General features: G+C 36.7%; 1 protein-coding gene across 11 annotated transcripts in view; it reads right to left on the reverse strand.

The window, feature by feature from the left end:
- Smyd3 (SET and MYND domain containing 3) overlaps positions 1-25214 on the reverse strand; it is an 877202-nt gene that overhangs the window by 602556 nt on the left and 249432 nt on the right. For 2 of the 11 annotated variants that reach the window (XM_087194073.1, XM_087194074.1), the window contains one exon: positions 22949-23021. The exons of the other annotated variants lie outside the window; for them this stretch is intronic. In XM_087194073.1, the coding sequence (XP_087050199.1) occupies positions 22949-23021 (73 nt within the window). The remainder of the gene's footprint in view (positions 1-22948; positions 23022-25214) is intronic. 11 annotated transcript variants of the gene reach the window in all.

Genomic DNA, 25214 nt, shown 5'->3' on the forward strand with positions numbered 1-25214 from the left:
ATCCCCTACTCCTGGGTAGGAAGAATTAATATAGTGAAAATGGCCATACTTCCAAAACTGCCAGGTAGATTTAATGCAATTCCAATTGAGATCCCAGCAGTATACTTCATGGACCTTGAGAAAACAATCCAAAAATTCATTTGGAACAAGAAGAGACCCAGAATAGCAAAACCAATTCTAGGTAACAGAGACATGGCAGGGGGAATCACAATCCCCAATCTGCAACTCTACTACAAAGCTACTGTGATAAAAACAGCATGGTACTGGCAAAGCAACAGACCTGAGGACCAGTGGAACAGATTAGAAGATGCAGAAACAATGCCAGACACACTCAGCCATCTCATCTTCAACAAAGGAGCCAAACACCCTCACTAGAGGAAAGATAGCCTCTTTAATAAATGGTGCTGGAAAAATTGGGCTTCAACTTGCCAAAGATTAAAACTAGACCTATATCTCTCACCATGCAATAAACTAAAATCAAAATGGATTAAAGATCTAAATATTAAAATAGAAACTCTGAACCAGTTGGAAAAGAGGTTAGGTAGAATCCTTGAAGACATCAGTGTAGGGAAAGATTTTATGAACAAAACCTCAGTTGCCCATGAACTAGCACAAACAATCAACAAGTGGGATCTCCACTTATTAAAAAGCTTCTGCACAGCAAGAGAAACCACCAACAGTGTGAAGAGACAACTCACAATGTGGGGAAAAATCTTCACCTGCTCTTCCTCAGACAAAGGTCTACTATCTCAAATCTATAAAGAACTTAAAAAGATCAGACCTCTCAAATTTAAAGACCCAGTCCAAAAATGGGCATCTGAAATGAACAGACATTTCGCACACAAAGAAGTAGAAATAGCAAATAAATACATGAAAAAATGTTCAACATCACTAGTCATTCGAGAGATGCAAATGAAAACAACGCTGAGATTCCACCTCACTCCAGAAAGAATGGCTGCTATCATGAAATCCACCAATTACAAATGCTGGCAGGGCTGTGGGGAAAGAGGAACACTGCTCCACTGCTGGTGGGAGTGCAGACTGGTGCAACCACTGTGGAAATCAGTATGGAGATACCTCAAAGAACTAGGACTGGAAGTCCCATTTGACCCAGCTATTCCACTGCTAGGGATCTTCCCCAAAGAATTCAAAGAATCATACCACAGTGATATGTGTGAGCCCATGTTCACAGCAGCACAGTTTGTGATAGCTAAAACTTGGAAACAGCCCAAATGCCCATCAACTGGAGACTGGATAAAGAAAATGTGGGTTTTTTATAAAATGGAGTACTACTCAGCCATCAAAAATGAGAAATTAGAGACATTTATAGCTAAGTGGATGCACATTGAGGCAATACGCTTAAGTGAAATAAATAGGACAGAAATGTATAAATACCGAATAGTTTCTCTGGTGTGAGAAACTGAAAGTGTAAGTAAGGACTAAAATGTATAATAGGTAATGTGAAATAGGAAGAAAAGGGGCAAAGGGGAAGGAAGTGGGAGGGCTAAGGGAAAGGATAGAAGGGAATGGGATTAATAAGAGAAAATGGAAAAATAGGAACAAATCTTTGTAAATAGGGAGGAATGGAGGAGTTGAAGGGAGGGCTGGGCAAGGGTGAAAAATAAGAACCAAGAGAGATTATGTAAAGGTGCAAATTTCCAATGATGAATGTCATTATATTATAAACCTAAAATGTACCAATGATTAGAATGAATAATCAATAATGCAAAATAGGAAGAAAAGGTCCAAAGGGGTAGGGGTAGTGGGAGGGGCAGGGGAAAGGAAAGAAGGGAAAGGAAAAATGATGAGAAATGGAAATAAAGTCTTTGTAAATAGGGAAGGGTGGAGGGGGTGAAGGGAGGGCTAGGAATGGGGAAAAAATAAGAACCAAGATGTATTATGTAAAGGTACAATTCCCAATGAGAAATGTAATTGTGTTGTATACCTAAAATGTACCAATAAAAGAATTTAACAAAAAAAATAAATTAAATAAAATAAAAATTTAAAAAATATAAAATTCACTTTGAAACTTTTTATTAGAATATTTCCCTGCCTGAAAGATGAAATACAGCAACATTAAAATAAATTTGCATAGGCTGAACACAAACCAAGGCAGCAGCCTCGTACATATTTGGTCAAAAGAAGATGGTTCACAATTATAAATATCCCCTAGATAACCTACAAAACAAATAATTGTGTCTTCAGATATGAACTGAAGGTGATAAATTGAAGTTTCGGCAGTTAATAAAACACCAACAAATCTATATTCTTGGTCCAGTTCTAAAAGCAAAACAAAACAAAATGATGTGTTATCTTATTATTCCCAGTTTGTAGGCAAATCCCTACAATTTCACAAGAATATTGCTTGCAGAAAACATTTTCAAATTCTCATTTGAACAAACTACTTTATTTCTCAAATGCCAACAAACTTCCTGGAACACAGAAACAGATATTTATCAAAGAATTGAGCATTTACATGTGAAGGCCTTTACCTTAAATTCCTCCTCCACCTCTCTTGCCTGCCAGTATAAATCTCTCTCAGTCTTTAAGGAACAGACACTGTGCTTATACATTCTCTCAGACCACTTTTTCTGAATCTCTCTTACAGCTTTTGAGATATTCCAACTGGATTAGAAGTCAAAGATAGAGTATACCTTAGGTATCTAAGCACAGTGTTCCATACTCAACAATATGTGGATTGAAAGCAAGTTTTTAACCTCAATTCCAGCTTCTCATTTCAATACACTGCTATTCCCACCCCAAGCCTAGGTTCATATTTGCTAATATTAATCCCTAAAGAAGCAATGTCTTTTCTGCCTTTTTCTATAAGCATGACAGTAAGCAGGCCTCATATATTTACCTTTCCCTGGTGTGAAGTTTTGTAAAATGATACCCAGATTTCTTTCAGTTTTTGGAGGCTTCTGTTTCTATATCATCCCTTACCTATTTTATCAAGGTATCAACTAGGAATCCTATCACTGTTAACAAAACGCTATCAACTCTGGTTAACATGACCATTAACCTTATAACTTAGCCAATACAAAGTAACTAAACAATAAAAAAATTACAAATTCTGAGTACTCAGCTAAGACTGCTACGGACCAACAAGCATGTGTTTGAACTTAACTAATAAATAAAATTCCCCCTTTGTCCATCCCACTAGATCTCACTGTGATCCTTTGTACAACCAATCTAAAACATACCCTTCAAGGGCTAAGGGCCCCAGTTCCCTTTGTTCTCAAACTGGCTAGTTAATCACCCAGATCTCCAGATCTCCCACTATACCTAACACATATACTAATAATTCTGATCTCCCACTAGACCTAAGTAGATGTACTAATAACTCGAATCTACCACTAGACCTAGTAGGTATACTAGTAACACAATATCCTATATTAGGAACTCAATAAATATCAACTGGCTTCTATGTTATCAATCTTTAAGAATGAATTTAATCTTTTTAATATCATTATAATTAATATCACATTCGCATTTCCTGTTTCAGGAAACTAAGGATACAGTAAATAATTGGTGGTGAGTAACAGCTAAAGTTAGAATACATAATCTATCCAATTTATAAATTCATACTTTCTCCCACACTATAGAATTTATTCTGTATTGAATTTATTCTGTCAACTATCATTCTTTACTGACTTTGTGTATGAGGCTTACAACTCCTTGAGAACTATGAAAATTGCTAAAAACTAAGATTCAGAATGTCAGACTGACAGTGCTTTCAAACTAAGAAGCCACTCAAATGGTTAATTTGAACAGAATTCCTAAATCATTGTCAATAAATTCTAGTTGGATACATTAATAACATAACAACTAACAAGCATTAATTTCAGTTCAAATTAGAGCCTTATCAGACCCTGCCCTCTTGATTTGTGAATAAATTAGTAACCAGTCTGATACACAGAAAGGCAGTGATAAAATTTTCTTTAAAATATTAACAACATATTACATAAACTAACACATTTCTTTTCTTGCTAACATGCATATATATCAAACCATTCATTCCACAAATTATAGTTACATCAAAAGTATTCCTAGGCAGAAAATCACTAATTTATTTCCAATTTCTTTATTGTGGTAAAATATATATGACATAAAATTTACCATGTAACCACTTTTAAGCATATAGTTTGGTGTTTCTGAACACATATATAATATTGTACAATCATCATCACTACCCATTCTTGTAACTCCTTTCATCTTACAAAACTCAAACTCCATACATTAAATAATAATTCCTATTCTCTCGCTCCCCCCCAGTCTCTGGCAACCACCACTCTAGATTTTGACTACCCTAAGGTTCTCATGTAAATGGAATCGTGCAGTATTTATCTTTTTGTTGTTGGTTTATTTCACTTAGTATAATGTCCTGAAGTTTGAGTCATGTTGTAGCCTATATAAAAATCCTTTCTTTCTAAGGCTGAATACGATTCCATTGTACATATACACATTTTGCTTATCCAATCATCCCCTGATGCATCTTTGGGTTGCTTCTGCATTTTAGCTATTGTAAATAATGCTCTATAGACATGTGGAAACATCTCTTTGAGATCCTTCTTTTGCATATATACCTGAAGTGATATTATAGATAACATTCTGAAGTTTTTGAGGAATTGTAATACTGTTTTCCATAATGGTTGTACCATTTTATATTCCTTCCAACAGTGAACAAGTGTTCTGATTCTACACATCCTTGCCAACCTGTTGCTGCTGTTGTTGTTGTTGTTGTTGTTGTTGTTTAAATAGCAGCCATCCTAATGAGTATGAGGTAGTATTTATTGTAGGCTTGATTTATATTTCCCCAAAGATCAATGTTGCTGAGAATCTTCTCATGTACTTTTTGGCCATTTGTATGCCTTCTTTGGAAAAATGTCTACTCAAGTCCTATACCCATTTTTGAGTCAGATTTTTTGTCTGTGGTTTAGGAGTTCTCTGTATGTTCTGAATATTGATCGCTTGTCAGATAAGTCATTTGCAAAACTTTTTTCACATTCAGTGTGTTGCCTTTTTATTGTTAATATTGTATTTTGATGCACAAACTTCTTAAATTTTCATTACCTTGTGCATTTTTTAGTATCTGTGCCTCTGATGTTCTATTTAAGACATCACTGCCAAATTCAATGTCATAAAGCTTTTGCTGTTGTCATCTAAGAATTGGACAGTTTGAGGTCTTACATTTAGATCTTTGACATTCTCAGTTAATTTTTACATGCAGTGTTTAATAAGTGTCCAACTTCATTCATTTAGTATGGATATCCAGTTTTCCAGCAATGTTTGTTAAAAAGACTGTGTTTTCTCCATTGAGTGGTCCTGGCACTCTTGTTGAAAATCATTTGACCAGATATGTAAAGGATTATTTCTAGACCCTATTCCATGACATTGGTCTATATATCTGTCTCTATGCCAGTAAAACAGTGTTATGATTATCGCAGGTTTGTAATAAACTTTGAAATCAGTAAGTATAAGCTTTGTTCTTTCTTCAAGATTGTTTTAGTTATTCAGGGTCCCTTGAGAATCTATAGAAATTGTAGGTTGGGTTTTTCTATTTCTTCAAAAATTGTCATTAAGATTTTTATAGGGCCAGGGATTTAGCTCAGTGGTTTCGCAGCCTGCTGCACAAGCGCAAGGACCCGAGTTCGATCCCTGGTACAAAAAAAAGAAAAAAAGATTTTTATAGAGATTGCACTGAATCTATATATGGTACTATGTAAGTACTGACATCCTAAAATATTAAATTTTCAAATCATGGACATGGGATATGTTTCCATTCATTCATGTCTATTTAATTTCTTTTTGTAATTTTGTGTACTTTTCATTCTTTAATTCTTTTAGCTCCTTGGTTAAAGTAATTCTTAAGTATTTTTATACCACTGTAAATAAAATTGTTTTCATAATTTACTTTTTAGGCTGTTCATTGTTGTGGACACTAGGATTTTCTACATATAAGATCATAATACCTGTGAAGAGAGACAATTTTACTCTTTCCTTTCCAATGTGTATGTATGTATGCCTTTTATTACTTTTTCTTATTACTTACCTGGTTACAATTTCTAATACTATGCTGAATAAAGTGGTAACAGCAGTCATCTTTGTCTTGATCCTGATCTTAAGGAAAAGATTTCAGTCTTTCTCCATTCAGCATGGTGCCTACTGTGGGATTTACATATATGACTTCAATAATGTTGAGGTAGTTTCCTTATATTATTAGATTGTTAAGTATATTTATCATAAAAGATTGTCAACTTTTATTAAATGCTTTTCTCCCTCAATTGGGATGATCATGTGGTGGGTTTTTCCTACACTCTGTTGATGTAGCTTATTAAATTAATTTTCATATGTTGAACTATCCTTGCACTCAGGAATAAATCCCATTTGATTGTGATGTATAATGCTTTTATTATGATGCTAAACTTGGACTGCTAGTATTCTGTTGGTGATTTTTACATCAGTGCTTATAAGAGACATCAGTTTGCAGTTTTCTTTTCTCATAGTGGTTTTATCTGGCTTTGGTATCCAAGTAACACTGGTCTCAGAGGATGAGTCTGGAAATATTACCTCCTCTTCTATTTTTTGGAGAAGTTTGTGAAAAATTTGTATTAGCTCTCTAAATTTTTGGAAGAATTCACCTGTGAAGTTAGTAAATTGGGGCTCTGCATTCTAGGGAGATTTTTGATTACTGACTCAATATCCATCCTAGTCACAGGTCTATTGAGATTTTTTCCATTTCTTCATGTTTAGTCTTGATAGATTTTTTTCTGAGAACTTGTCGATTTCATCTAGGTTATTCAATTTCTTACACCACAATTGTTCAATCAGTACTAATAGTCCTATTTTCATTTCTGCTTTTTAGTAATTTGAATCTTGTCTTTTTCTTAGTCCACCTACCTAAAAGTTTGTCAATTTTGTTGATCTTTTCAAATATCCAACTTTTGGTTTCACTGACATTTTCTATTGTTTTTCTATTCTCCATTTCATTTAGCATCACCTTAATTCTTATTATTTCTCTCTTTTTACTAGCTCAGAGTTTACTTAATTTTTCTAAATGTTTTATATTATCATAAGGAAACTTACTTACTGACATTAACTTCCTTAAATGACATTTTAGAGTTAGATCCTCCAATTATGTCACACTTTTCTCAGATTCATAATTCCATGACAGAGTAATCCTTTGTGTTCCAGTCAGTAGTTACAGGGGCCTCAACACTTCATCATGTTCTAAAAACATATTATTGTTTCTTTCCTTTTCTTTTGATGGGTCCTATTGAGTCATTAGGTGCAAAACTCAATTTTCAAGGTTATTGTCAGAGAATATATTATAATTCCAATTACTTTCATATTGTATAGATTTTACAAACTTCTGATGTACTCTTCTCTTGGTTTATTATTCTATGCTTCACATCTGGGCTTCTTACAAAGCCTGACTTTTATAGGAAGAACAGTCATATAATAAAAAACACTGATGTGAGCAAATTGACATTCAACTCAGTGTTTCATTCTGGGGCTTTGCTTCAAGCTATGGCTGCTGAATGCTGTGAACTGCACCCTTCAAATGTACATACTTGTTTCATGCTTTAAAATAACTAAATTACTGTATAAAATTGAAAACAATGCAATGATTTTTTAAAATTCTATAACTCAGAATTTTCCTAATTCAGACCTACTGGCCCTCCATCCAGGCCAAATTCATCCAAATTTTATTGCCTAGCAGTAAACCCTGTGAATAAAATGCCTCATCACAGACACGGGCAGTATGAAGTCAATCAAGACAGAGAGCCAGTATCTAAGGTCTTGGTCTTGTTCTTCTGTTCTCTGTTTAGGTCAGAATTCGATGTTTAAGGTAATGTCCTAGAAATGCTAAGCCCAAAACACAGACTACTGAGGCGAGCACTAGAATAAAAAATATTACTTTTTATGAAATTTATCTTTACATTCTTGTATTTACACAGAAACTTCAATGTCTCCCATAACTATGACACTTGGCAGATGTTAATGTTACTGCTACATTAGTTTTCAGACTTTTTTATTTATGGAGGAAGATCTTTTTTTCTTTTGAGAAAGTCTTCTTTTCAGGAAAACATTTTCGGAAACCTGTGGTTTCGCTTCCCTTCCCTTGTAGCTCCTTCCTGCCAGGGCTCCTTGCTTAGAACCAGACAAGGAGGCAGATGAAGTGGGAAGAAAGTAGGATGGGCAAGAGCAGGGGTCAGCAGCACCTTCCATAAAGGGCAGACTTTGCAGACCACACCCTCTCTGTGTGGTCTCTCAGCTACTCACCTCTCAGCTACTCACCTCTGACACTGAAACAGCAGACAAGAGACAATACATAAATAAAGGGGCACGGCTAGTTGCAGCTTTTAGTCTTGGAGTTTTCCTGTTTCTGGCCAAGAACACAGACATGGAGGAGTCAGACACCCAAGTTTGAATACTAACTCTGTTCTTTATTAGCTGAATCAACTCAGATAAGTTATTGAATGTCTCTAGGTCTTAGTTTCCCATTTGTAAAATGGGGGTAATTATGATATGAATCATATATATATATATATATATATATATATATATATGCGCACCAATGTACATAAAGTCATTAGCATATGGTGAATGTTTAATATATGTTCATTACATTAATATGTGAGCAACTGCATACAAAAGATGCCCTTTTGTGAATTTATAAACAAATGAAATAATGTATTCAGCTTAGTACACTGTCCAAGGAAGTACAAGTTTTCATAAAAGTTATAAATGCCCATTGAGTCTATATAAAATGTTCCACATCATTTGTTATCAGAAAATTCAAATTAAAACCACTGTAAGATGTTACTGCACACCTATCAGGATGGCTAAAATTAAAAAGTATCATATACTGATGAAGAAGTAGAGCAAAATAGGATCATCACTTAGGAAAACAGTTGGACATTAGCTTGTTAACTGAAAGATACACTTACTATATGATCCACTGATTTCGTTACTGGTATTTATCCAAGAAAAATAAACTGTATGCCTACATAAAAACTTATACATAAATATTTACGGCAGCTTTCTTCATAATACCTAATCACTATAAATAACACAAGTGTTCATCATCAGCAGGTGAATAGATAAACAAACTGTGTTAAACCCGTACAATAAACTGCCTCTCAGTATAAAGGAGGAACACATTACTGAAACAAACAACATAGATGAACCTCAAACATCCTTATACCAAGTGAAAGAAGTCAGACTTGAGTCTATACTATATACCTCAATTTATGTGGAATTCAAAGACAACTAATCAATCTACAGACACAAAGGAAATCAACAGTTGCTGCAACCAGACATGTGGGATGAATAACACCAAATAACATATGACAACTTTTGGGATGATGAAATATTCCATATCTTGACTGTGAGTGAAGAGTTCATACATTTGTAAATACTTATTCAACTACACACTTATAGTTTATTTAAATGAAAAAAAGCATTCGGAAAACAAATGGGAAAGGGGTGAAAATGTAAACAAAAGGTAATAAGCACAAACAATTGAAATGTTTCAGTATCTCAGGTCATTTTGGAGTACTATAAATGGTGTGTAACTAATAGGGAAAAGCCTCTTGATGGGTTATTCTCATGTTTGTCTACTTCTCTTTCAATGCCATGATTGAGGAAAGAACAAGTGGAAAGATCGACTCTGAGGTGCTCCCCTACCATGATTCCTGTCTCCTGGTGTTTATGCCTTTGTACAACTCCCCTCCCCTTGAGTAGGCAGGACCTATCATTTGCTTCTCTCCAGAGATATGTTACTCCTGTGGATAGTTATTTAAAGCTCCATCTTGCTAGGAGACCCACACTAGAGCCTCTCCTTGCAGACTCAATAAACTAAATGGCCATGTGGGGAAAGCCTACATGACAAGGAACTACACAGGTGATTTCTAGGAACCATAGGCAGACTTCAGACAAGAACCAGCAAGAAGTTAGGGCCCTCAGTCCTACCTAAAAAAGGCAATAAATTCTTCCAACAACCCAAATGAGGTTGGAAGTGGGCTCTTTCCCAGATTTCCAGGTGAGCAAACAGCCTAGCTAACCCCTTAACCATTGCCCTGTGAGACCTTAAGCTGAGGACTCAGGCAAGCTGTGCACAGACTCCTGACCTACAGAAACTGTAAGATAAATATATGATGTTTAAAGTTATTGAGTTTGTTATACACAAAAGAAAATTGATATAGACAAAAAAGGAGACACTTAATTGGTTGAAAAGAAAAATGTAATATACCCAATATACTAAGCCACAAGGACACAAAGATATACTAAGACACAAGGACTAGGTAGAGCTTACTGTCTATTGCTTCAGCAAGTAATGCTGCACTGTGCTCCTCCTGACCCATGAAAGGACCAACCACATCAGTCCAACCCTAAAGTGTTATTACACTTGAACTGCAGAGAACACAGTGCCTACAGCCCTTTAAAGCCAGTGCCCTACTCCTTTCTGGAGAGACATGCACCCTCTTAACTCTAAGTGTCTCCAGTAGGCCTGAGTCACAACAATCACAAGAACCACTTAAGCCAGGATGACAGACTGCTATGATCTGTCCTTATGCACGTAGGTTTCTACTAGAATGCTTAAGAGGAAATGGGACAAGAGACAAAGGAAGTTTCCTAACTTCTATAATACATTTAGGAGGAAACTCGAATGTGCAGACTACTGAACAGGCAAATCCACAATATGGACAGAAAAGAAGACAGTATGGCTTCATGGGAAAAGAATGATGTAAGAAGTCTGAGGTGCCCTGCCAGAGACAGCCCTGTATATGATGCATCTATAATACAGGGGCTTATGATCCTTAAGTTGTATTGAGGTCTGTCATTCTACACACTTAACATAAAAACATTTAGTTGAACAACTACAGGCATCACCAGTATCTATGGGAAACTGGTTCCAAGAACCAGTGCAGATACCAAAATCCAAAGATGCTTAAGCCATTTATCTACATGGCACAGTATCTGCATACAATTTTTTTTTTGTACCAAGGATCAAACTCAGGACCTTGCACTTGCAAGGCAGGCAGTGGAACCACTGAGCTAAATCCCCAGCCCTGTGTACAATTTTTACACATCTTCCCATGTACTTTAAGTCATCTCTAGGTCACTTAAAATACATAATACAATGTAAATGACACAAATATTTATAATATTTCATTGTTTAAGGATTGTCAAGGAAAACTATATACATACAGTTCAATATAGGTACAATTTTTTAAATATTTTCAAAACACATGGATACAATACTCAGAGATATGGAGGGTTAACTGAGTAGTAAGAAGAACAGAGCTACTATGGGGGTCGGGGGAGCACTGTACTAAGACACCAATAAAACAATTAGTTCATTTGTTAGGAGCACTCATTCTCAGTAACAAAGATTAGCATGCAGAACTCTGAATTCAGCACACATTTAATTCTTAGCATTTGGGAGCATAGTCTTGTAAATGTCAATCCTATACATCTAGGTTGCAAAGAAAAGGCCATTAAAATGCACTAAGATAACAAAGGAATATATATAGTAGATGAAGGTTATTTTTCTTGAAGATTATTCCCCAGAAGTAATCATATCACATCTAGTTTCTTATAACTCTGTGAAATATTGACATTTCATATACAAACTATAACTGTAGTTTAGCTTTACAGCCAACTAGAAAAAGTAGGAATAAAGTATTAATTTATAAAGCCTACCAAGTAACTAAGATCAAGGAAATACTCATCATATTTTCAGTTTTCTTCTAGCATATAGCAATACAAATAGCGAAGAAAATAAGTTTGGCTACAAGTCCTATGCTATGCTACCACATAAGAGAAGACAACTAAACCATCTATAGCTACGTAAATTTGGAGCAATTTTTTTTGCTGTAGTTTGAAATTTAAAACTTTATATTTGAATTATACATGTCACTTTCTATTCTCATTCTATTTTACAATGAAGTAAAAATATACTGTGTATGCAACTTAAAAATAATGTGTATGCAACTTAAACTGGTACTAAACTGACCCCTGCTGGCCTCATATTTCCTGTTTGTGCATTTATCAGATGCTACAACTACATTCTATAGTTGAACATGCATTTGATCAAAAACAGACATAAAAAGGATAGCTAAGCTGGCCATGATGGCACACACCTCTAATCCCAGAACTTGTGAGGCTGAGGCAGGATTACAATGAGTTAGAGGCCAGTTTGGACTATATAGTGAATTCAAGACCAGCCTGAACTACATAGTGAGTCTCTGTCTCAAAAACACAAGAGGAAAAAAAGGATGGCTAGTATATCAATGCTACTGGAAGGATGTTTTCCTTAGAGCTTTGCCTATTTTATTTGCCAAAACCTCCTGCACCTAAAACTACTCTAACACTTCATAGAGGTGTTTCCAAAAGCCCACCATTTTATCCTTGTCCATTCAACAAACATTTACAGATTTCCAAAAGACCACAGGGAAGCACAGATGCTTAAAAATATAGCATCCTCCCTACAGAATGGTACTCACAGGCATTTATAAGTCAAAGAAATGATACATTTGAAAATTAAATTCTAGCATATGACTAGACACAAAGTCAGTGGCATAGCCTACCTCACCGGTCTCAGCTCACTTGAGCTTTGTTACTGAACTAGCCTAGGAAAATTTACTCTCTTCCTCCTCTGGGAACTCACTGAATAATAATGACTGCTATTTTTTGACAAATTATGTGCAAGAGACTGTGGCTGGGTACTTTCCATACACTATCAAATTAACCCCTGTGGCGGTTAATCTTGATTGTCAACTTCATTGGATTAAGAGATGCCCACACAGCTGATTGGATTGTGAGGGCACTAACCTCATCAGTGGATTATCAACTGGTTGATGAGTTCATAGGTGCATGAGTAATAGGAGTTGGGGTTCAGTTGGTAGAAGGTGGTCAGTGGGGTCATGCCTCTAAAAGTCTCATTCCCTTTCTCTCGGCTTCATACATGCCATGAGATGAGCAGTTTTCTTCTACCATGTCCTTCTACCATGATATTTCTGCCTTGGAGGCAGACAAACATGGACTGCAACCTCTGAGAACATGAGCCAAAACAGATCTTTCCTCTTTAATTTGTCAGGTATTTGGTCAACGAGATGGAAAGAGGACCAATACAGCCCCTACTCAATAGTTCTCTGAGATAAGTATCTTAGTTCATGGATGAGAAAAGCTCTGTTACAATACTGACTGTGCTATACTATGATGTTTTACTTTTCAACATGTTTCTCTTCTGTAAGTGAGTGAGCACCTTCAGCATAAGATACTGTGTAACTGTCATTATTGTGTATCACCAAAACCTAGCACATTCCCATAATATCTGGCACATAGGAGGTACTCAAAAATACATATAAATGGAGATATTGTTGAATGAATGTGGCCACTAAATCCACACCATGTGCAAAACCTGTACTTAAGCACTGATGAAGTAATGAGGAAAAGAGAGAAGAGGTAAATGCTTTAATTCCTGAACACAGACACCCTATGTGACTGGCAGGAAAGGAGAAGCCCCACAACATGATTCAACAAAATGCTATGAAAATATAGCTAATATCAGTCATTTAAAGATCAAACAGCATGACGACACACACAGGTTCAGGCCCTCATTGGAACCTAAAATCTATTAAGAGGAGGGGCAAAAGAAGAGGTAGAATTTAAATTTTTCTGGCTTTGTAATATGTCTAAAAAAATCAATTGGTCTGAAAAATATTTCTACAGGATATGGATTACATGAATCTGGTTTTGAAAGCCAAGATATGCAAAATAAATTTACACAGTTCACGGTGGTAGAAAAGAAGATAGGAAATCATGGAAACAAATACAGTGCAAAGATCTAAAATCTCTGTTCCTAAAAAGCCTACATGTATTTTTCTTGTCTGTTCTTTATCCATCCTTATTTTTCAACATCTCTTTTGCTGGCACTTCAGGTAGATGAAGACAAATGAAGTACAATAACTAAGCTTCTTTGGATATAAATGATCTTTTGTATCAACATTATGGTTAGGTAAGTACTTTAATATTCCTTTTTTTTTTTTAAATATTGCTTCTATCAGAGGAGACTTGTGCTCTAACATATGCTATGAGAAAAATGGCAAAAACTGTATTCAGGTCTAAAATAACAGGCAACAAAAACTGCCTAGAAATCTGCTTTGTTGCAACTGTTAACTATCTAAAGTTACCCGAAGATAAAAAGAATGAATAAGGAAAGGTAAGAGAAATGAATACATTCAGAGTATTGGGACTGTCAATACTTTCTATATCACCCTCCCCTATATTGACACACGGCTGCAAACATTCCTATAGAGTGTCTGGAATTAAGCTCATCCTGCACCGTCCCTGAAACAGTGAAACGTGACACAACTGAAACAGGTAGGGCTAATGATTCTTCTGTTTACCAATGGACACCTGAAATATCTAAAATGTACTGCGGAAGCAAATGGCCCCCACAGAAAATAAAGCAAGGCCAAGCTTCTGGGCCCTGCACTGAAGACTGCCTGGGTTCAGCCTGCACCTCTGCGAGTGTAATCTTGGGTGAGGTACCTTCCTTTCCAAATCAGATACAATAACATTACCTCAATGACAGTGAGGAATCACAAACACCTTAGCACACTCACTGGAACATAAGTGATCAATATGCATGAGTTATTACCATTATTACCACTCCTCTACTGCTTCCCTCCCAATGTCTCACCCTCAACTCTCAACCCAAACAGACTGGACCCAAAAATTCTTACTTAGCTGAATTGGGCTCTAAATGTGTTAAATGTTCCCATGCAGACTTCACCCTCATGTCCCCCTTCCTGCCAATCAGCACCACAGAAAAGCTTCCTTCACTCATACCTAAATGAAACTCTCACTGACACACACTTGTAGGAATTATTATGGTAATTAAAGGTCTCGAATTGGCCATAAATTCCTAATTTCAAATATTCTGGCCCCTTGGTCCTTTAATGGCACTTGCTTCTGTGAGACTGAAGTAGGATAGAAAAAAAAAATGAAGATAAGTAGAAAGTAGACATTGAAAATAATTTTAAAACTGCCCTTAAAAAGTCCCTATGGCTTCAGCACACAAAAGTTGCTCAAGCCTTTTTCGCTTCAGGAAACTTACTACCAGATTCCTGCTTGCCACATCTTTAGAATTTATAACTCCCACTCAGCACATAACCCTGTCATAAACAAGAACCGCAGGTTTTAGGTCCCACGACAACAGTGACCTACAGAAACCTTCAGGTCTTGCATTTATGACAGTCCACCCTCCATTAATTGATTAGAAAAGAACCAAAGGAAGTGTTTACATCAGATTAATGTCAACTGTAAATTTAGCACATCAATATTAGCTAAAATAGTAAATTACTGGTAGAAATATTAAACATTGCGAATTAAATGGAGAAGAGTATATGACTTCCTTAGTAATAAAATGTTGGTAGAGAAGTGCATTCCATGTCACTGTAAATACTTCCTCAGAGCCAATATCAAGGACACTGGTGAACACACAGCAAACAGGCAGCCAAGGCTGTCAGTTAGATTAAGATTTCCCAACAGAGAAGCAATGCAGTGCTTCTGCATCTAGCATCTGTATTGTATTGCAAAAGGCAGAAGAAAGAAAGAACCAGGCTGTGTGTGTCTTTCAGCCTTCCTTTGAACATCAGCAGCACTGACCACTGCAAGGGTCACCTGGTCCTCAAGGTGAAGTTTCCTGATATCATGAAACATGAGCAAAATTTCCATCCTCTGAGGTTTCTGATAGTAAAGCAAGGTTTCCACTCCATAAAAAAGCCCAATAAAATATAATAAAACCTCACCTTCTGACACATGCTAATGCTTTTTTAAAATATGACACTCAAATGTTCCCACCAATGTCTCTTAAAAGCAATTTTTCATTGTCTTAGGGAAATTCAAATTTATTTAAAATTTGCCATACAAACTATTTATCCATGTTTTCACTCGATGTAAAATTCTGAGTAGGACACAACACTGACACATATTCTGTACTCAAATTCTCAACTTGTTTTCTATAACTCCCTGAATATCTTTGTTTTTGTTTTTTTGGTACCGGGGATTGAACTCGGGACCATGTGTTTGCACGGCATGCAGTGAAACCACTGAGCTAAATCTCTGTCCCAATATCTTAAAAAAAAATCTGTTTTCAAAACTTGTACTAATAACTTACCAATATAAATGTGAATACAAAAACACTATTTTTGTTCATCTCTATATATTTACCTGATATAAAACCTGGCACAGAGCCGGGGATTTAGCTCAATGGTGCTGCAGCCTGCCTCACAAATGCAAGGTTCTGAGTTAGATTCCTGGTACAAAAAAAAAAAAAACTGGCACATACAAGACATTCCTTTTTTTTTTGGTACTGGGGATTGAACTCGGGACCTTGCGTTTGCGAGGCAGGCACCGGAACTACTGAGCTAAATCCCCAGTCCAAGACATTCCATTTTTTGTTAGAGTAGGTCTGTTGCCTCTCAAATGGCTGGGAATTACACTTTTGAATTCCAATAAAATGGGGAGATTTTCTCCACTGATCTTCATCATAACAATGTAATTGTAGGTCACTGGGAAACATTTAACCCAAGATAAAATAAAATCACAAAAAGCAACAATCATTTGAGAACTTAATCAACATCAATTCATAAGAAAATATAAATAAGAACAGTCCCCCAAATTTAAAAATCCACAGTTGATTTGAACTAGAAAATATTGTCTCATATAAATAGTGTTTTAAATAATGATTAGGTCAGATGAACAAAGGATTACATTTTACAGTCTCATTACAACTTTTAAAAAATTTTTGTAGTAAAACCCCATGGATCTAATCGCTGTTTAATAGTTTATATTTTCTAAAAAATGTATTTGACATTCCATTTGTTACACCAAGATTTCAGAAAAACTTGTACATCCATAGGCATATAGACAGAATGAGTATAAACTCCAGTTCCTGTACTTGCTAGGTGTCCTTGGGCAAGCCATACTAACTTTGCCAAAGTTACTAAATCTCTCTGATGGAGATAAAACACATATTATGGGAACACTATTCTTGAACTGCCTTCCTCAGCTTCACTTTTTGCTGTTTCATTATATATGACTGACCCTATTTTTCTTTTGGCCAATGACATCCACATGCAAAAGAGGTATTTAAGTTTGCTAAAACAGGAACACAAACAAAAAGTCTCAGTGTTCAATTTTTGTACTCAGATTCAATATTTTAAATAAATAGCAAGAGAAAATTCTTGAAAGCTAAGTTTTCTCAGAATAAAATGTGTTTTCTAAGTTCCCAAATCATCAATTTTAACAGTTGGAGGGGAGGAAGGCAGGAGGAGCCCACCTGCAGCAACTTCTCAAAACCACAGCTGGGAAGCCCTATGAACCTTCTAAAGCCTAGACCCTACCCCCAGACCTACAGATCGACTTGGGGCAGTTACTGGAGCACTGATAATGTTTTAAAGTGCTGCCAGAATTCTAATGTGCAGCCTGGATTTAGACCCACGGTTTCAGAGAAACCTCCCAAGTGATTAAAATCACAACCCACACAGAACTAGAGTGGCCTCCTGGCTCCTTACAGGCATGAGCATATGGAATACAGGGCTCTTGAGCTTCTCTGTGACCCAAAGGTGTAATGCAACAAACAGAATCGGTGTATTGCCACAGATAGAATGTGTGCAAGTGGGAGACTGAGATCACGACATACCAAGATGACAAGAACAGAAGCCAAGTCAGGACCAGGGCCTAGACTAGACAGATGAATCAGGACCAGAGCTTTGCTTCCATTGTCATGGAGAACACATAAAGGAGACAAAGCAAAGGGCTAAGCATTTGCCTGAAAGTAGCCACTTCTATCTAGAAAAAAATAGAAGCAAGACTAATTGGCAAGTCCGACCTAATTATGCATTCTTCACCTTGCAGAGTGAGGTGAAAGCTTGCAGCTCTGTTATGTGATATAAATGAGTCGTTAAAGTTATCATAAATCTGAACAAAGAAAAAGTGAGGGAGCTGCACACTTTTCAGTGTTATTCCACGTAACTATTTAGCAGGCTCACCCAAGAATTATTTAACTCTTCAGACTGTCCCTGTGTTTGGCTTTGCTACTTACTACTAGAGCACACATTAACCTGTGCTACATGTTAAGGTAAAGATTTCTGTCCAACAGAAAGGATTACCTTGAAAGTTGTAGTTTTATTGCTTGCAGAACATGAACTGTTTTGTGTCCAACTCAGCAATCTTATTCTAACATCATTTCTTTTAAATGCCTATGCTTACTTTCTTTTTTTTTTTTGGTACCAGGGATCAAACTCGAGACCTTGTGCTTGCGAGGCAGATGCCGGAACCATTGAGCTACTAAATCCCAGACGCCTATGCTTACTTTCTTAAATACTCTTAGAACCAGCCCTGACCTTTCCTGGTTCCCTCATTTAAAAGTTAATAACTCTTAGGCAGGCACAGTGGCACATGCCTATTATTTCAGCACTGGTGGGAGACCGAGGCAGGAGAATGCCAAGTTCAACCCCAGCCCGGGAAACTTAGCAAATTAGTGAGCCCTGTTTCAAAAAATACAACAAAAAAAAGACAAAACCAGAGCTGGAGATATAGCTCATAGCTCAGTGCCAAGGCCCTGGGGTTAATCCCCAGTAGCACAAAACAAAGTTAATAAATCCATCTCATTCTGTATTTCTGTAAGAGTCAGGTCTTAACTTTTTGAAAATCATACTTTAATATTGTTATACTGTATTTTCTTTGCAGATCAAGTAGTATATGTAAATCTACCCATCCACTGACACTGAACTCAAATAGATATTCTAGGATACTCTATAAGATTATCAAGTAAAGTACTTAGCACGGCACATAGCTCAGTAAACATGTTACTGATCATAGCTGCCAGTGATGAGGGAGAATTTTTCTAGTTCTAACAGTCGCCCTAGACTTACCAACAAGGTCCACAATACTAATCCAGGGCATGTCCAGGGCAGCAGGTACACAGGATGTTTTCTCAGATGGCACCATATTCATATACACAAATATGGGAGCTTTCTGCTCTTCAAGGCATGTGTTGAGAATCAGCTGTATATTTATCACAATAACCGTGTGGGTCTATGAGGAAGAAGAGGGGCCTGACAATCATGGCTTAACAAAATCAAGTGCACTGACCTAAAAGAAGCCATCTTCCTGGTGCCCAAAAGTGTGCTCCTTCATACTTTACAAGAATGTATGGATGCCAGGTGTGGTGGCGCATGTCTGTAATCCAGCACTTGGGAGGCTGAGGCAGGAGGTTCGCCATGAGTTCAAGGCCAGCCTGGAATACATAGTGAGCTCAAGGCCAGCCTGAACCATATAATGAGACCCTGTCTCAAAAAAAAAATAAAAAAACAAAGAATGTATGGATGATATTCAAAGATATGGCTGTAGGAGAAAAAGCAATTCAGCAAAGTAATTATATTAGTATGAAAACAAAGAGGAAATTAGCCAAAAAAAACCCTGAAAATTCTCCAACAAAAGTTAGAGAAAAGGGAGCTACACTACCACATTCCATACTTTGTCTTGTTACTAAGTCTTTTTCAAACATTAAAAATTATTAAACATATGTAGCCAAATTTTTGACAATTTTTTGCCATAGTTGAATTAAAAAATTGTATGTGTGAATTGTACATTTCAGTTTCTATTCTCATTCCACTAACCAAAAGAGGACTTGAGAGTTCTCTAGCAAAAACTACCAGGGAAGAGATACTTGGTTAATTTCATAAATTAGTAGTTCCTGAGGTATGATTTCTCTGCAGGATTTTTTCTTCATAAATGAAGTGCATCTGTAAAAATAGTAACTCGTCCAACCTTAAAACTGGGCTTACAAAGAACTTCAAGCTTAACTTTTAGAGTGTGAGGGTTTCAGACACATCAACACATTGCCAAGGCCATAGCCATTTGCTGCTAATCCTTCATGCCACTGCTTTTCTTTCACATGTCTGTAGTTTAGTGTTCCTAATTCCAGTAAGCAATACTACAACTAGCAAGACAAAAGGAATAAAAGCACCTAAACTTCACACACTGAAAGAGAAAAGCCTGCATAGATATAGTTACAGATATAGATATATCTCCCCATCTTATCTATTTACCCATATCCAACTTGGGGAAGGTATAGCTTTATTCTGAAGTACACACATGTAATTAACACACACACACATCCCCATTTACCACACTGACATCATCAACCTACAAAGCAGTTCAAAGCAAATTAATAATAAGGAGCTTCTTAACTTACATATATACTCTTTTACAGCAGGGCATATTCCACAATATAAAATAATATATACTTTTCCCCTGTTTAAAAATAGAAGACAGTTTGTTACTTTGTAATAATAAGAACAATAAAAATATGTAGGTTAAATAAAGTGATTTAATAAGAAGAAAAGAAAGACTTGAAAGTGCTGGCATTTCCAAATCCACAGAATACTGATAACTATATGGTCAAAATGAGCATCAGTTACAAATTATGCATACAGCATGCTAACATATTAGGGAAATGTTCCCCTTTGGTTTCTTTCCTGACTACTTATAAAATAATATTCACACACAAATTTGCAATTCAAATTTGATGTCTTATAAGTACATTTTGCAGATCATGCTCTGAGAAGGGAGAGAGTAAGCTAAGAGTTGCACAGAAAGAATAATTTGCTGTTGGCTTTTAGCCAGAAACACTAGACCAAATGTTTAGAGACCATGAGGCATCTAAGCAAACCCAGTGCATCTGGACTTCTCAGGACTGGCTGTTGTGGTTTATTTATATGTGGACCCTAAGTAAAGTATCCAAGAGAGTAATTTTTTAAATTACAAAAATCATACATTTAAAAAAGGACTTATTTTTTAAATTACAAAAATCATGCGTTTTTAAAAAGGGACAAAAAAGGAAATGATTTGAAGGCCCATTGAGAACATTTGTAACAACAATGACAAGAAGTCCCAGTGATTTAAGCAACACTAATAACCATATGTCTGGACCTATGTTCAGCTCTAATTTACACATTAAGTATAAGCTTTTGTTTTCATACTTGAGAAAACATGCCAAGTATTCAGTATTTATAATCACAGTTAACTTGCAGAATGAGAAAACTAATTAACATGGAAAGAAGGCAATATTGGTCTTGGGAAAAATGAATTTGATTATCACTCAGGTAGGTAGTAAAGGAATCATCTCTGCCTCCCACAACCAAACCAATACAGCTCTATCTTAAATTTACTATAACTGTCACATACTTAAAAAGACATCACTGTATGAGCAAATATATTGCTAATAAAAAGTCATGCCAACATTCCAGTCACTCCAGGACAACATAGTATAATTTTTGTAGGGGTATGTTGTAGTAAAGCATGTGACACAGTAAAAAACCTATTACAAGTAAAAAGCATATTACAAGCTTTCCTTATGCAAACAGCCACAGTCAACCTATTTTCCTTGGGAGCTTCTAAGGGCAAAAGAGTCATGCTGAGATAGGAGTCTTTGTAACAGAAAGCAACCCAAGGGGTGAACCAAGGACAGTGGTGAGAAGGGAATATGCAAGATGTTAAAATAACCACTCTCACAAAAGTTAATTGTAGCTGATGCTAAGAGCTAAAGATTCAGGGGTACAGCTCAGTAATACAGAACTTGTCTAGCTTGTGTGAGGCCTTGGATTTGATCCCTAGCACCACAAGAAAATAGAGGGGGAAGAGGGAGAAAGCACAGGCACAGGCTCAGGCAGAGTGGACATACGAGACAGTTTATGGTTGAAAATGGAAGTATGAGTTGGAAAACCTGCAAATAAAATCAAGGAGGATTCACAAAGAAAATAATCCCAAACCACATTTGATGGGTGAATGTTTGTCTCTCTTATTATATTTATAGTACAGAAGCACTGTGCATGGCTGGAGGCAAGGCTCACTGGTAGGGAAACGGCTTAGCATGCACAAGGCTAGGGGTTTAATCCATAGCATTATAAAAACAAACAAAAGCACTGTACTATTAAAAACAAAAAACCCAGCTCATGCATGGTACTACTCCAAGGATGATGGTTAATTCCAAGGCCTATTTGCAGGTCTCACCAAGAAGTACTGTGGGGCTCGGGATGTAGTTCAGTGGCACTACATTGTAGCTCATGCCTAACATCTACAAGGTCCTCAGTTCAATCCCCTGCACTGTGAGGGAAAACAACAAAGGAAAGTATCGTACAGGCTCTCTAAACGACATCACATCATCCCCTAAAGGACATTGTGAGTCTTCCACATGGTGGACAACCTCATCAGCACTACCAGACATCTTTTGAACTATGTTCGGTTGTGCAGTTTGTACAAGAAGCCATGCAGCTTTAAATTCATTTCAGGTTTTTTATTAGCACACATCTGCAGTACATAGTGTTTGCATTCCTTGTGCAGAGTTGGCACCTGTGCATAACACATCTTAATCCTTTTCACCCCTCCCTCCCCAGCCTCCTCTCTCCCCCATCTCTTGATCCTCTTCCTATTTGAGAAAGGTCCACCTCCTATTACTCTATCTTTTATTTTGTTCTTTATTTATATTTTAGGTTTCTCAAATGGGAGAAACCATGTGATATTTCAGCCTGTGTGTCTGATTTATTTCACTTAAGATTATGGTCTCAAGGTGCATCCATTTTTGATTCGTTTATCCTTCTTTATGGCAAAGTAGTACTCCATTGTGCATAAATACCGCATTTTCTTTATTCATTCATCTGTTGATCAACATATACACCACTTCCAAGTTTAGCTAGCATAAATTGTACCACTATAAATATTGATATTACACATGTACCACTGCAATATCTTAAAACTGCCTAACCAGACCTATATCTGCCAATCTAGACCCATATCTTTTACCATGTACTAAACTAAAATCAAAATAATAAAAAATCTAAATGTTAAAAGAGAAATGCTTTACCTGCTGGAAGATAAAATAGGTAAAATTCTTGAAGTCACAGGTGTAGGCAAGGAGTTTCTGATTAGAATCCCAACTGCACACAAAAGAGTACCAAGAATCAACAAATAGGATCATATCAAATTGAAGCGCTTCTGTGCAGCAAAAGGAACAGCCAACAGAATGAAGAGATAACCTGCAAATGGGAAAAATCTTGCCAGCCAGTCATTCCTCCAACAGAAAACTGGCAGGCAAAATACATAAAGAACTCAAAAAAATCAGATCTCCACCCAAAATAAAAGACCCAGTCAAAAATGGGCAAGTGAAATGAACAGACACTTCTCAGAAGAAGAAGTACAACTGGACAATAAATACATGAAAGAATGTCCCACATCACTGGCCATTAAGGAAAAGCAAATTAAAACAACACTGAGATTCCGTCTTACCCCAGAGGGAACAGTTATCATCAAGAAGTCAAATAAGAAAGTATGTGCTTTTAAAAATTCATCTATATGTACTATGTATTTTAATGGTTCACAGGCACCCTTGAGCACCTGAAGACTTAAGTGGGCTGCTTTCATAACTGTGGTCAATACACACTTTTATTATTAAACTGTGACTTATTTTAAGAAGTCAGAAAGAGAGTTTAGAAAGTAGGACTGTGACCTCTCAGGGGTGTAGCATTAGCATATGCATATGTGCTGCTACTTTTGAGGACATGGGGCAAAAGTGGCTCTCCTCTTGGTGAGCCTACTACCTGCAACTCTGCAGCTGCACTGAGGAACAACCATAGACAACTCGGAGGAACATGTCCATCTTGGACTCAAGGCAGATTCCATTGCTCTCACCTTCTCAGAAACTCACTTCATCACTAATAAACATCCAACCCACTAACCGCCACATTTCATCTTTATTAGCTCATATCCTCAAATCTTTTAAAAGACGCAGAGCCAAAATTCTATATCCCCCCTTCCAGTTACTGCCCTACACTTCTCTTCTATTCATAGTCAAGTTTCTTAAACAGATTCAGCACACTTTAAGGTAATCTAGCAAAGCTCAAAGGATTCTCTTATTGAATTCAATTAACAATTTTCAGTTCCTGTCATGGCTTATGTTCAGATGTCCCCCCAAAGCCTCATGCAGCCATAGACTTTTGCAGAGGTGGCTGGATCTAAAGTGTATGACTGATGCATGGTGTGATGCTAGGATTAAGGGTGTGAGTGCTATCCCGCCTGGGTAGCCTGGATACAATATAAGGGACAGAAAGAGGTTTGCGGCTACTTATAGTTTGTCACTTGCTTTTACTGTCTTCTGCCTGCCATGAACTGCTTCTCCTCTGTGATGCCCCTCTGCTATGCCACCCGGCCTTGGAGCCAGCCGATTATGGACGAAACCCTCTACAAACTGTGAGTTAAATAAACCTTTTCTCCCTTAAGTTTGGGTGCCAGGTATTTTATCTCAGCAACAAGAAAAGTAACTAAGTCCCTACCTTAACTGACCTCTGCAGCATTCTCCTGGTTTTCCTCCTACTTCACCCTCACTTGGTCATCTTTGTGGGCTTCTCTTTTCCAGCTTGCTCCCTAACATTCCTGTTCCAAAGTGTTCTGTGCTCCTACTGTTGTCTTTTACACCTTCTCCCTATATTGCTTCTACCTCTACTGCATCAGTTATCATCTATATATTTTTGAATTTTCAATTTCTTGCCCAAATCTCTCTCCTGAGATTCAGTCCAAAATACCCAGCCCCCTTTGAATACCTCCACTTGTATGTCCCACTAGTGGATGTTAAATGAGATGACACATAAACTCAACATATTGCATATTTGTTATTCTTGTTATCCTCTGTGAATAAAAAGCAATAATAAATATTTTATGTATTGTTAGTAAAAATAGCTCATGATACAAATAACACAGAGATTAATATTACTACTAAGAAACACAATGCCAGGGAAACAAAGCAATATTCCTAAGACCATTCATGTCATTAATAGGTGGCAAAATTTTTTGATGTTCAAAACACAATTGTGATTTTCTTTACTTAGTGCACCTTAAAGATCTTGCTGGTGCCTAGCTCTGTAAGAGACTATCAAGAGAAAATGTCTGCAGTTGAGAAAGCAAATGTCTTTTTAACACAGTACCTAAGGAGTTGATGAGCCAAATACAGCGTTTAAATTAATTGTTTTCTTATTACAGAATAACTTTTCTGATTGGACACAGCATACATGAAATGATAAGCAACCACGTAAAGTTTTCATAGTCAGGAAGAGGTCCCCAATGTCCTAAGTTTTGCT

The sequence above is a fragment of the Heterocephalus glaber genome, unplaced genomic scaffold, assembly GCF_053883595.1.
Source record: "Heterocephalus glaber isolate CG9 unplaced genomic scaffold, H.glaber_assembly_v1.0 deba00001600, whole genome shotgun sequence".
Lineage (NCBI taxonomy): Eukaryota > Metazoa > Chordata > Mammalia > Rodentia > Bathyergidae > Heterocephalus > Heterocephalus glaber.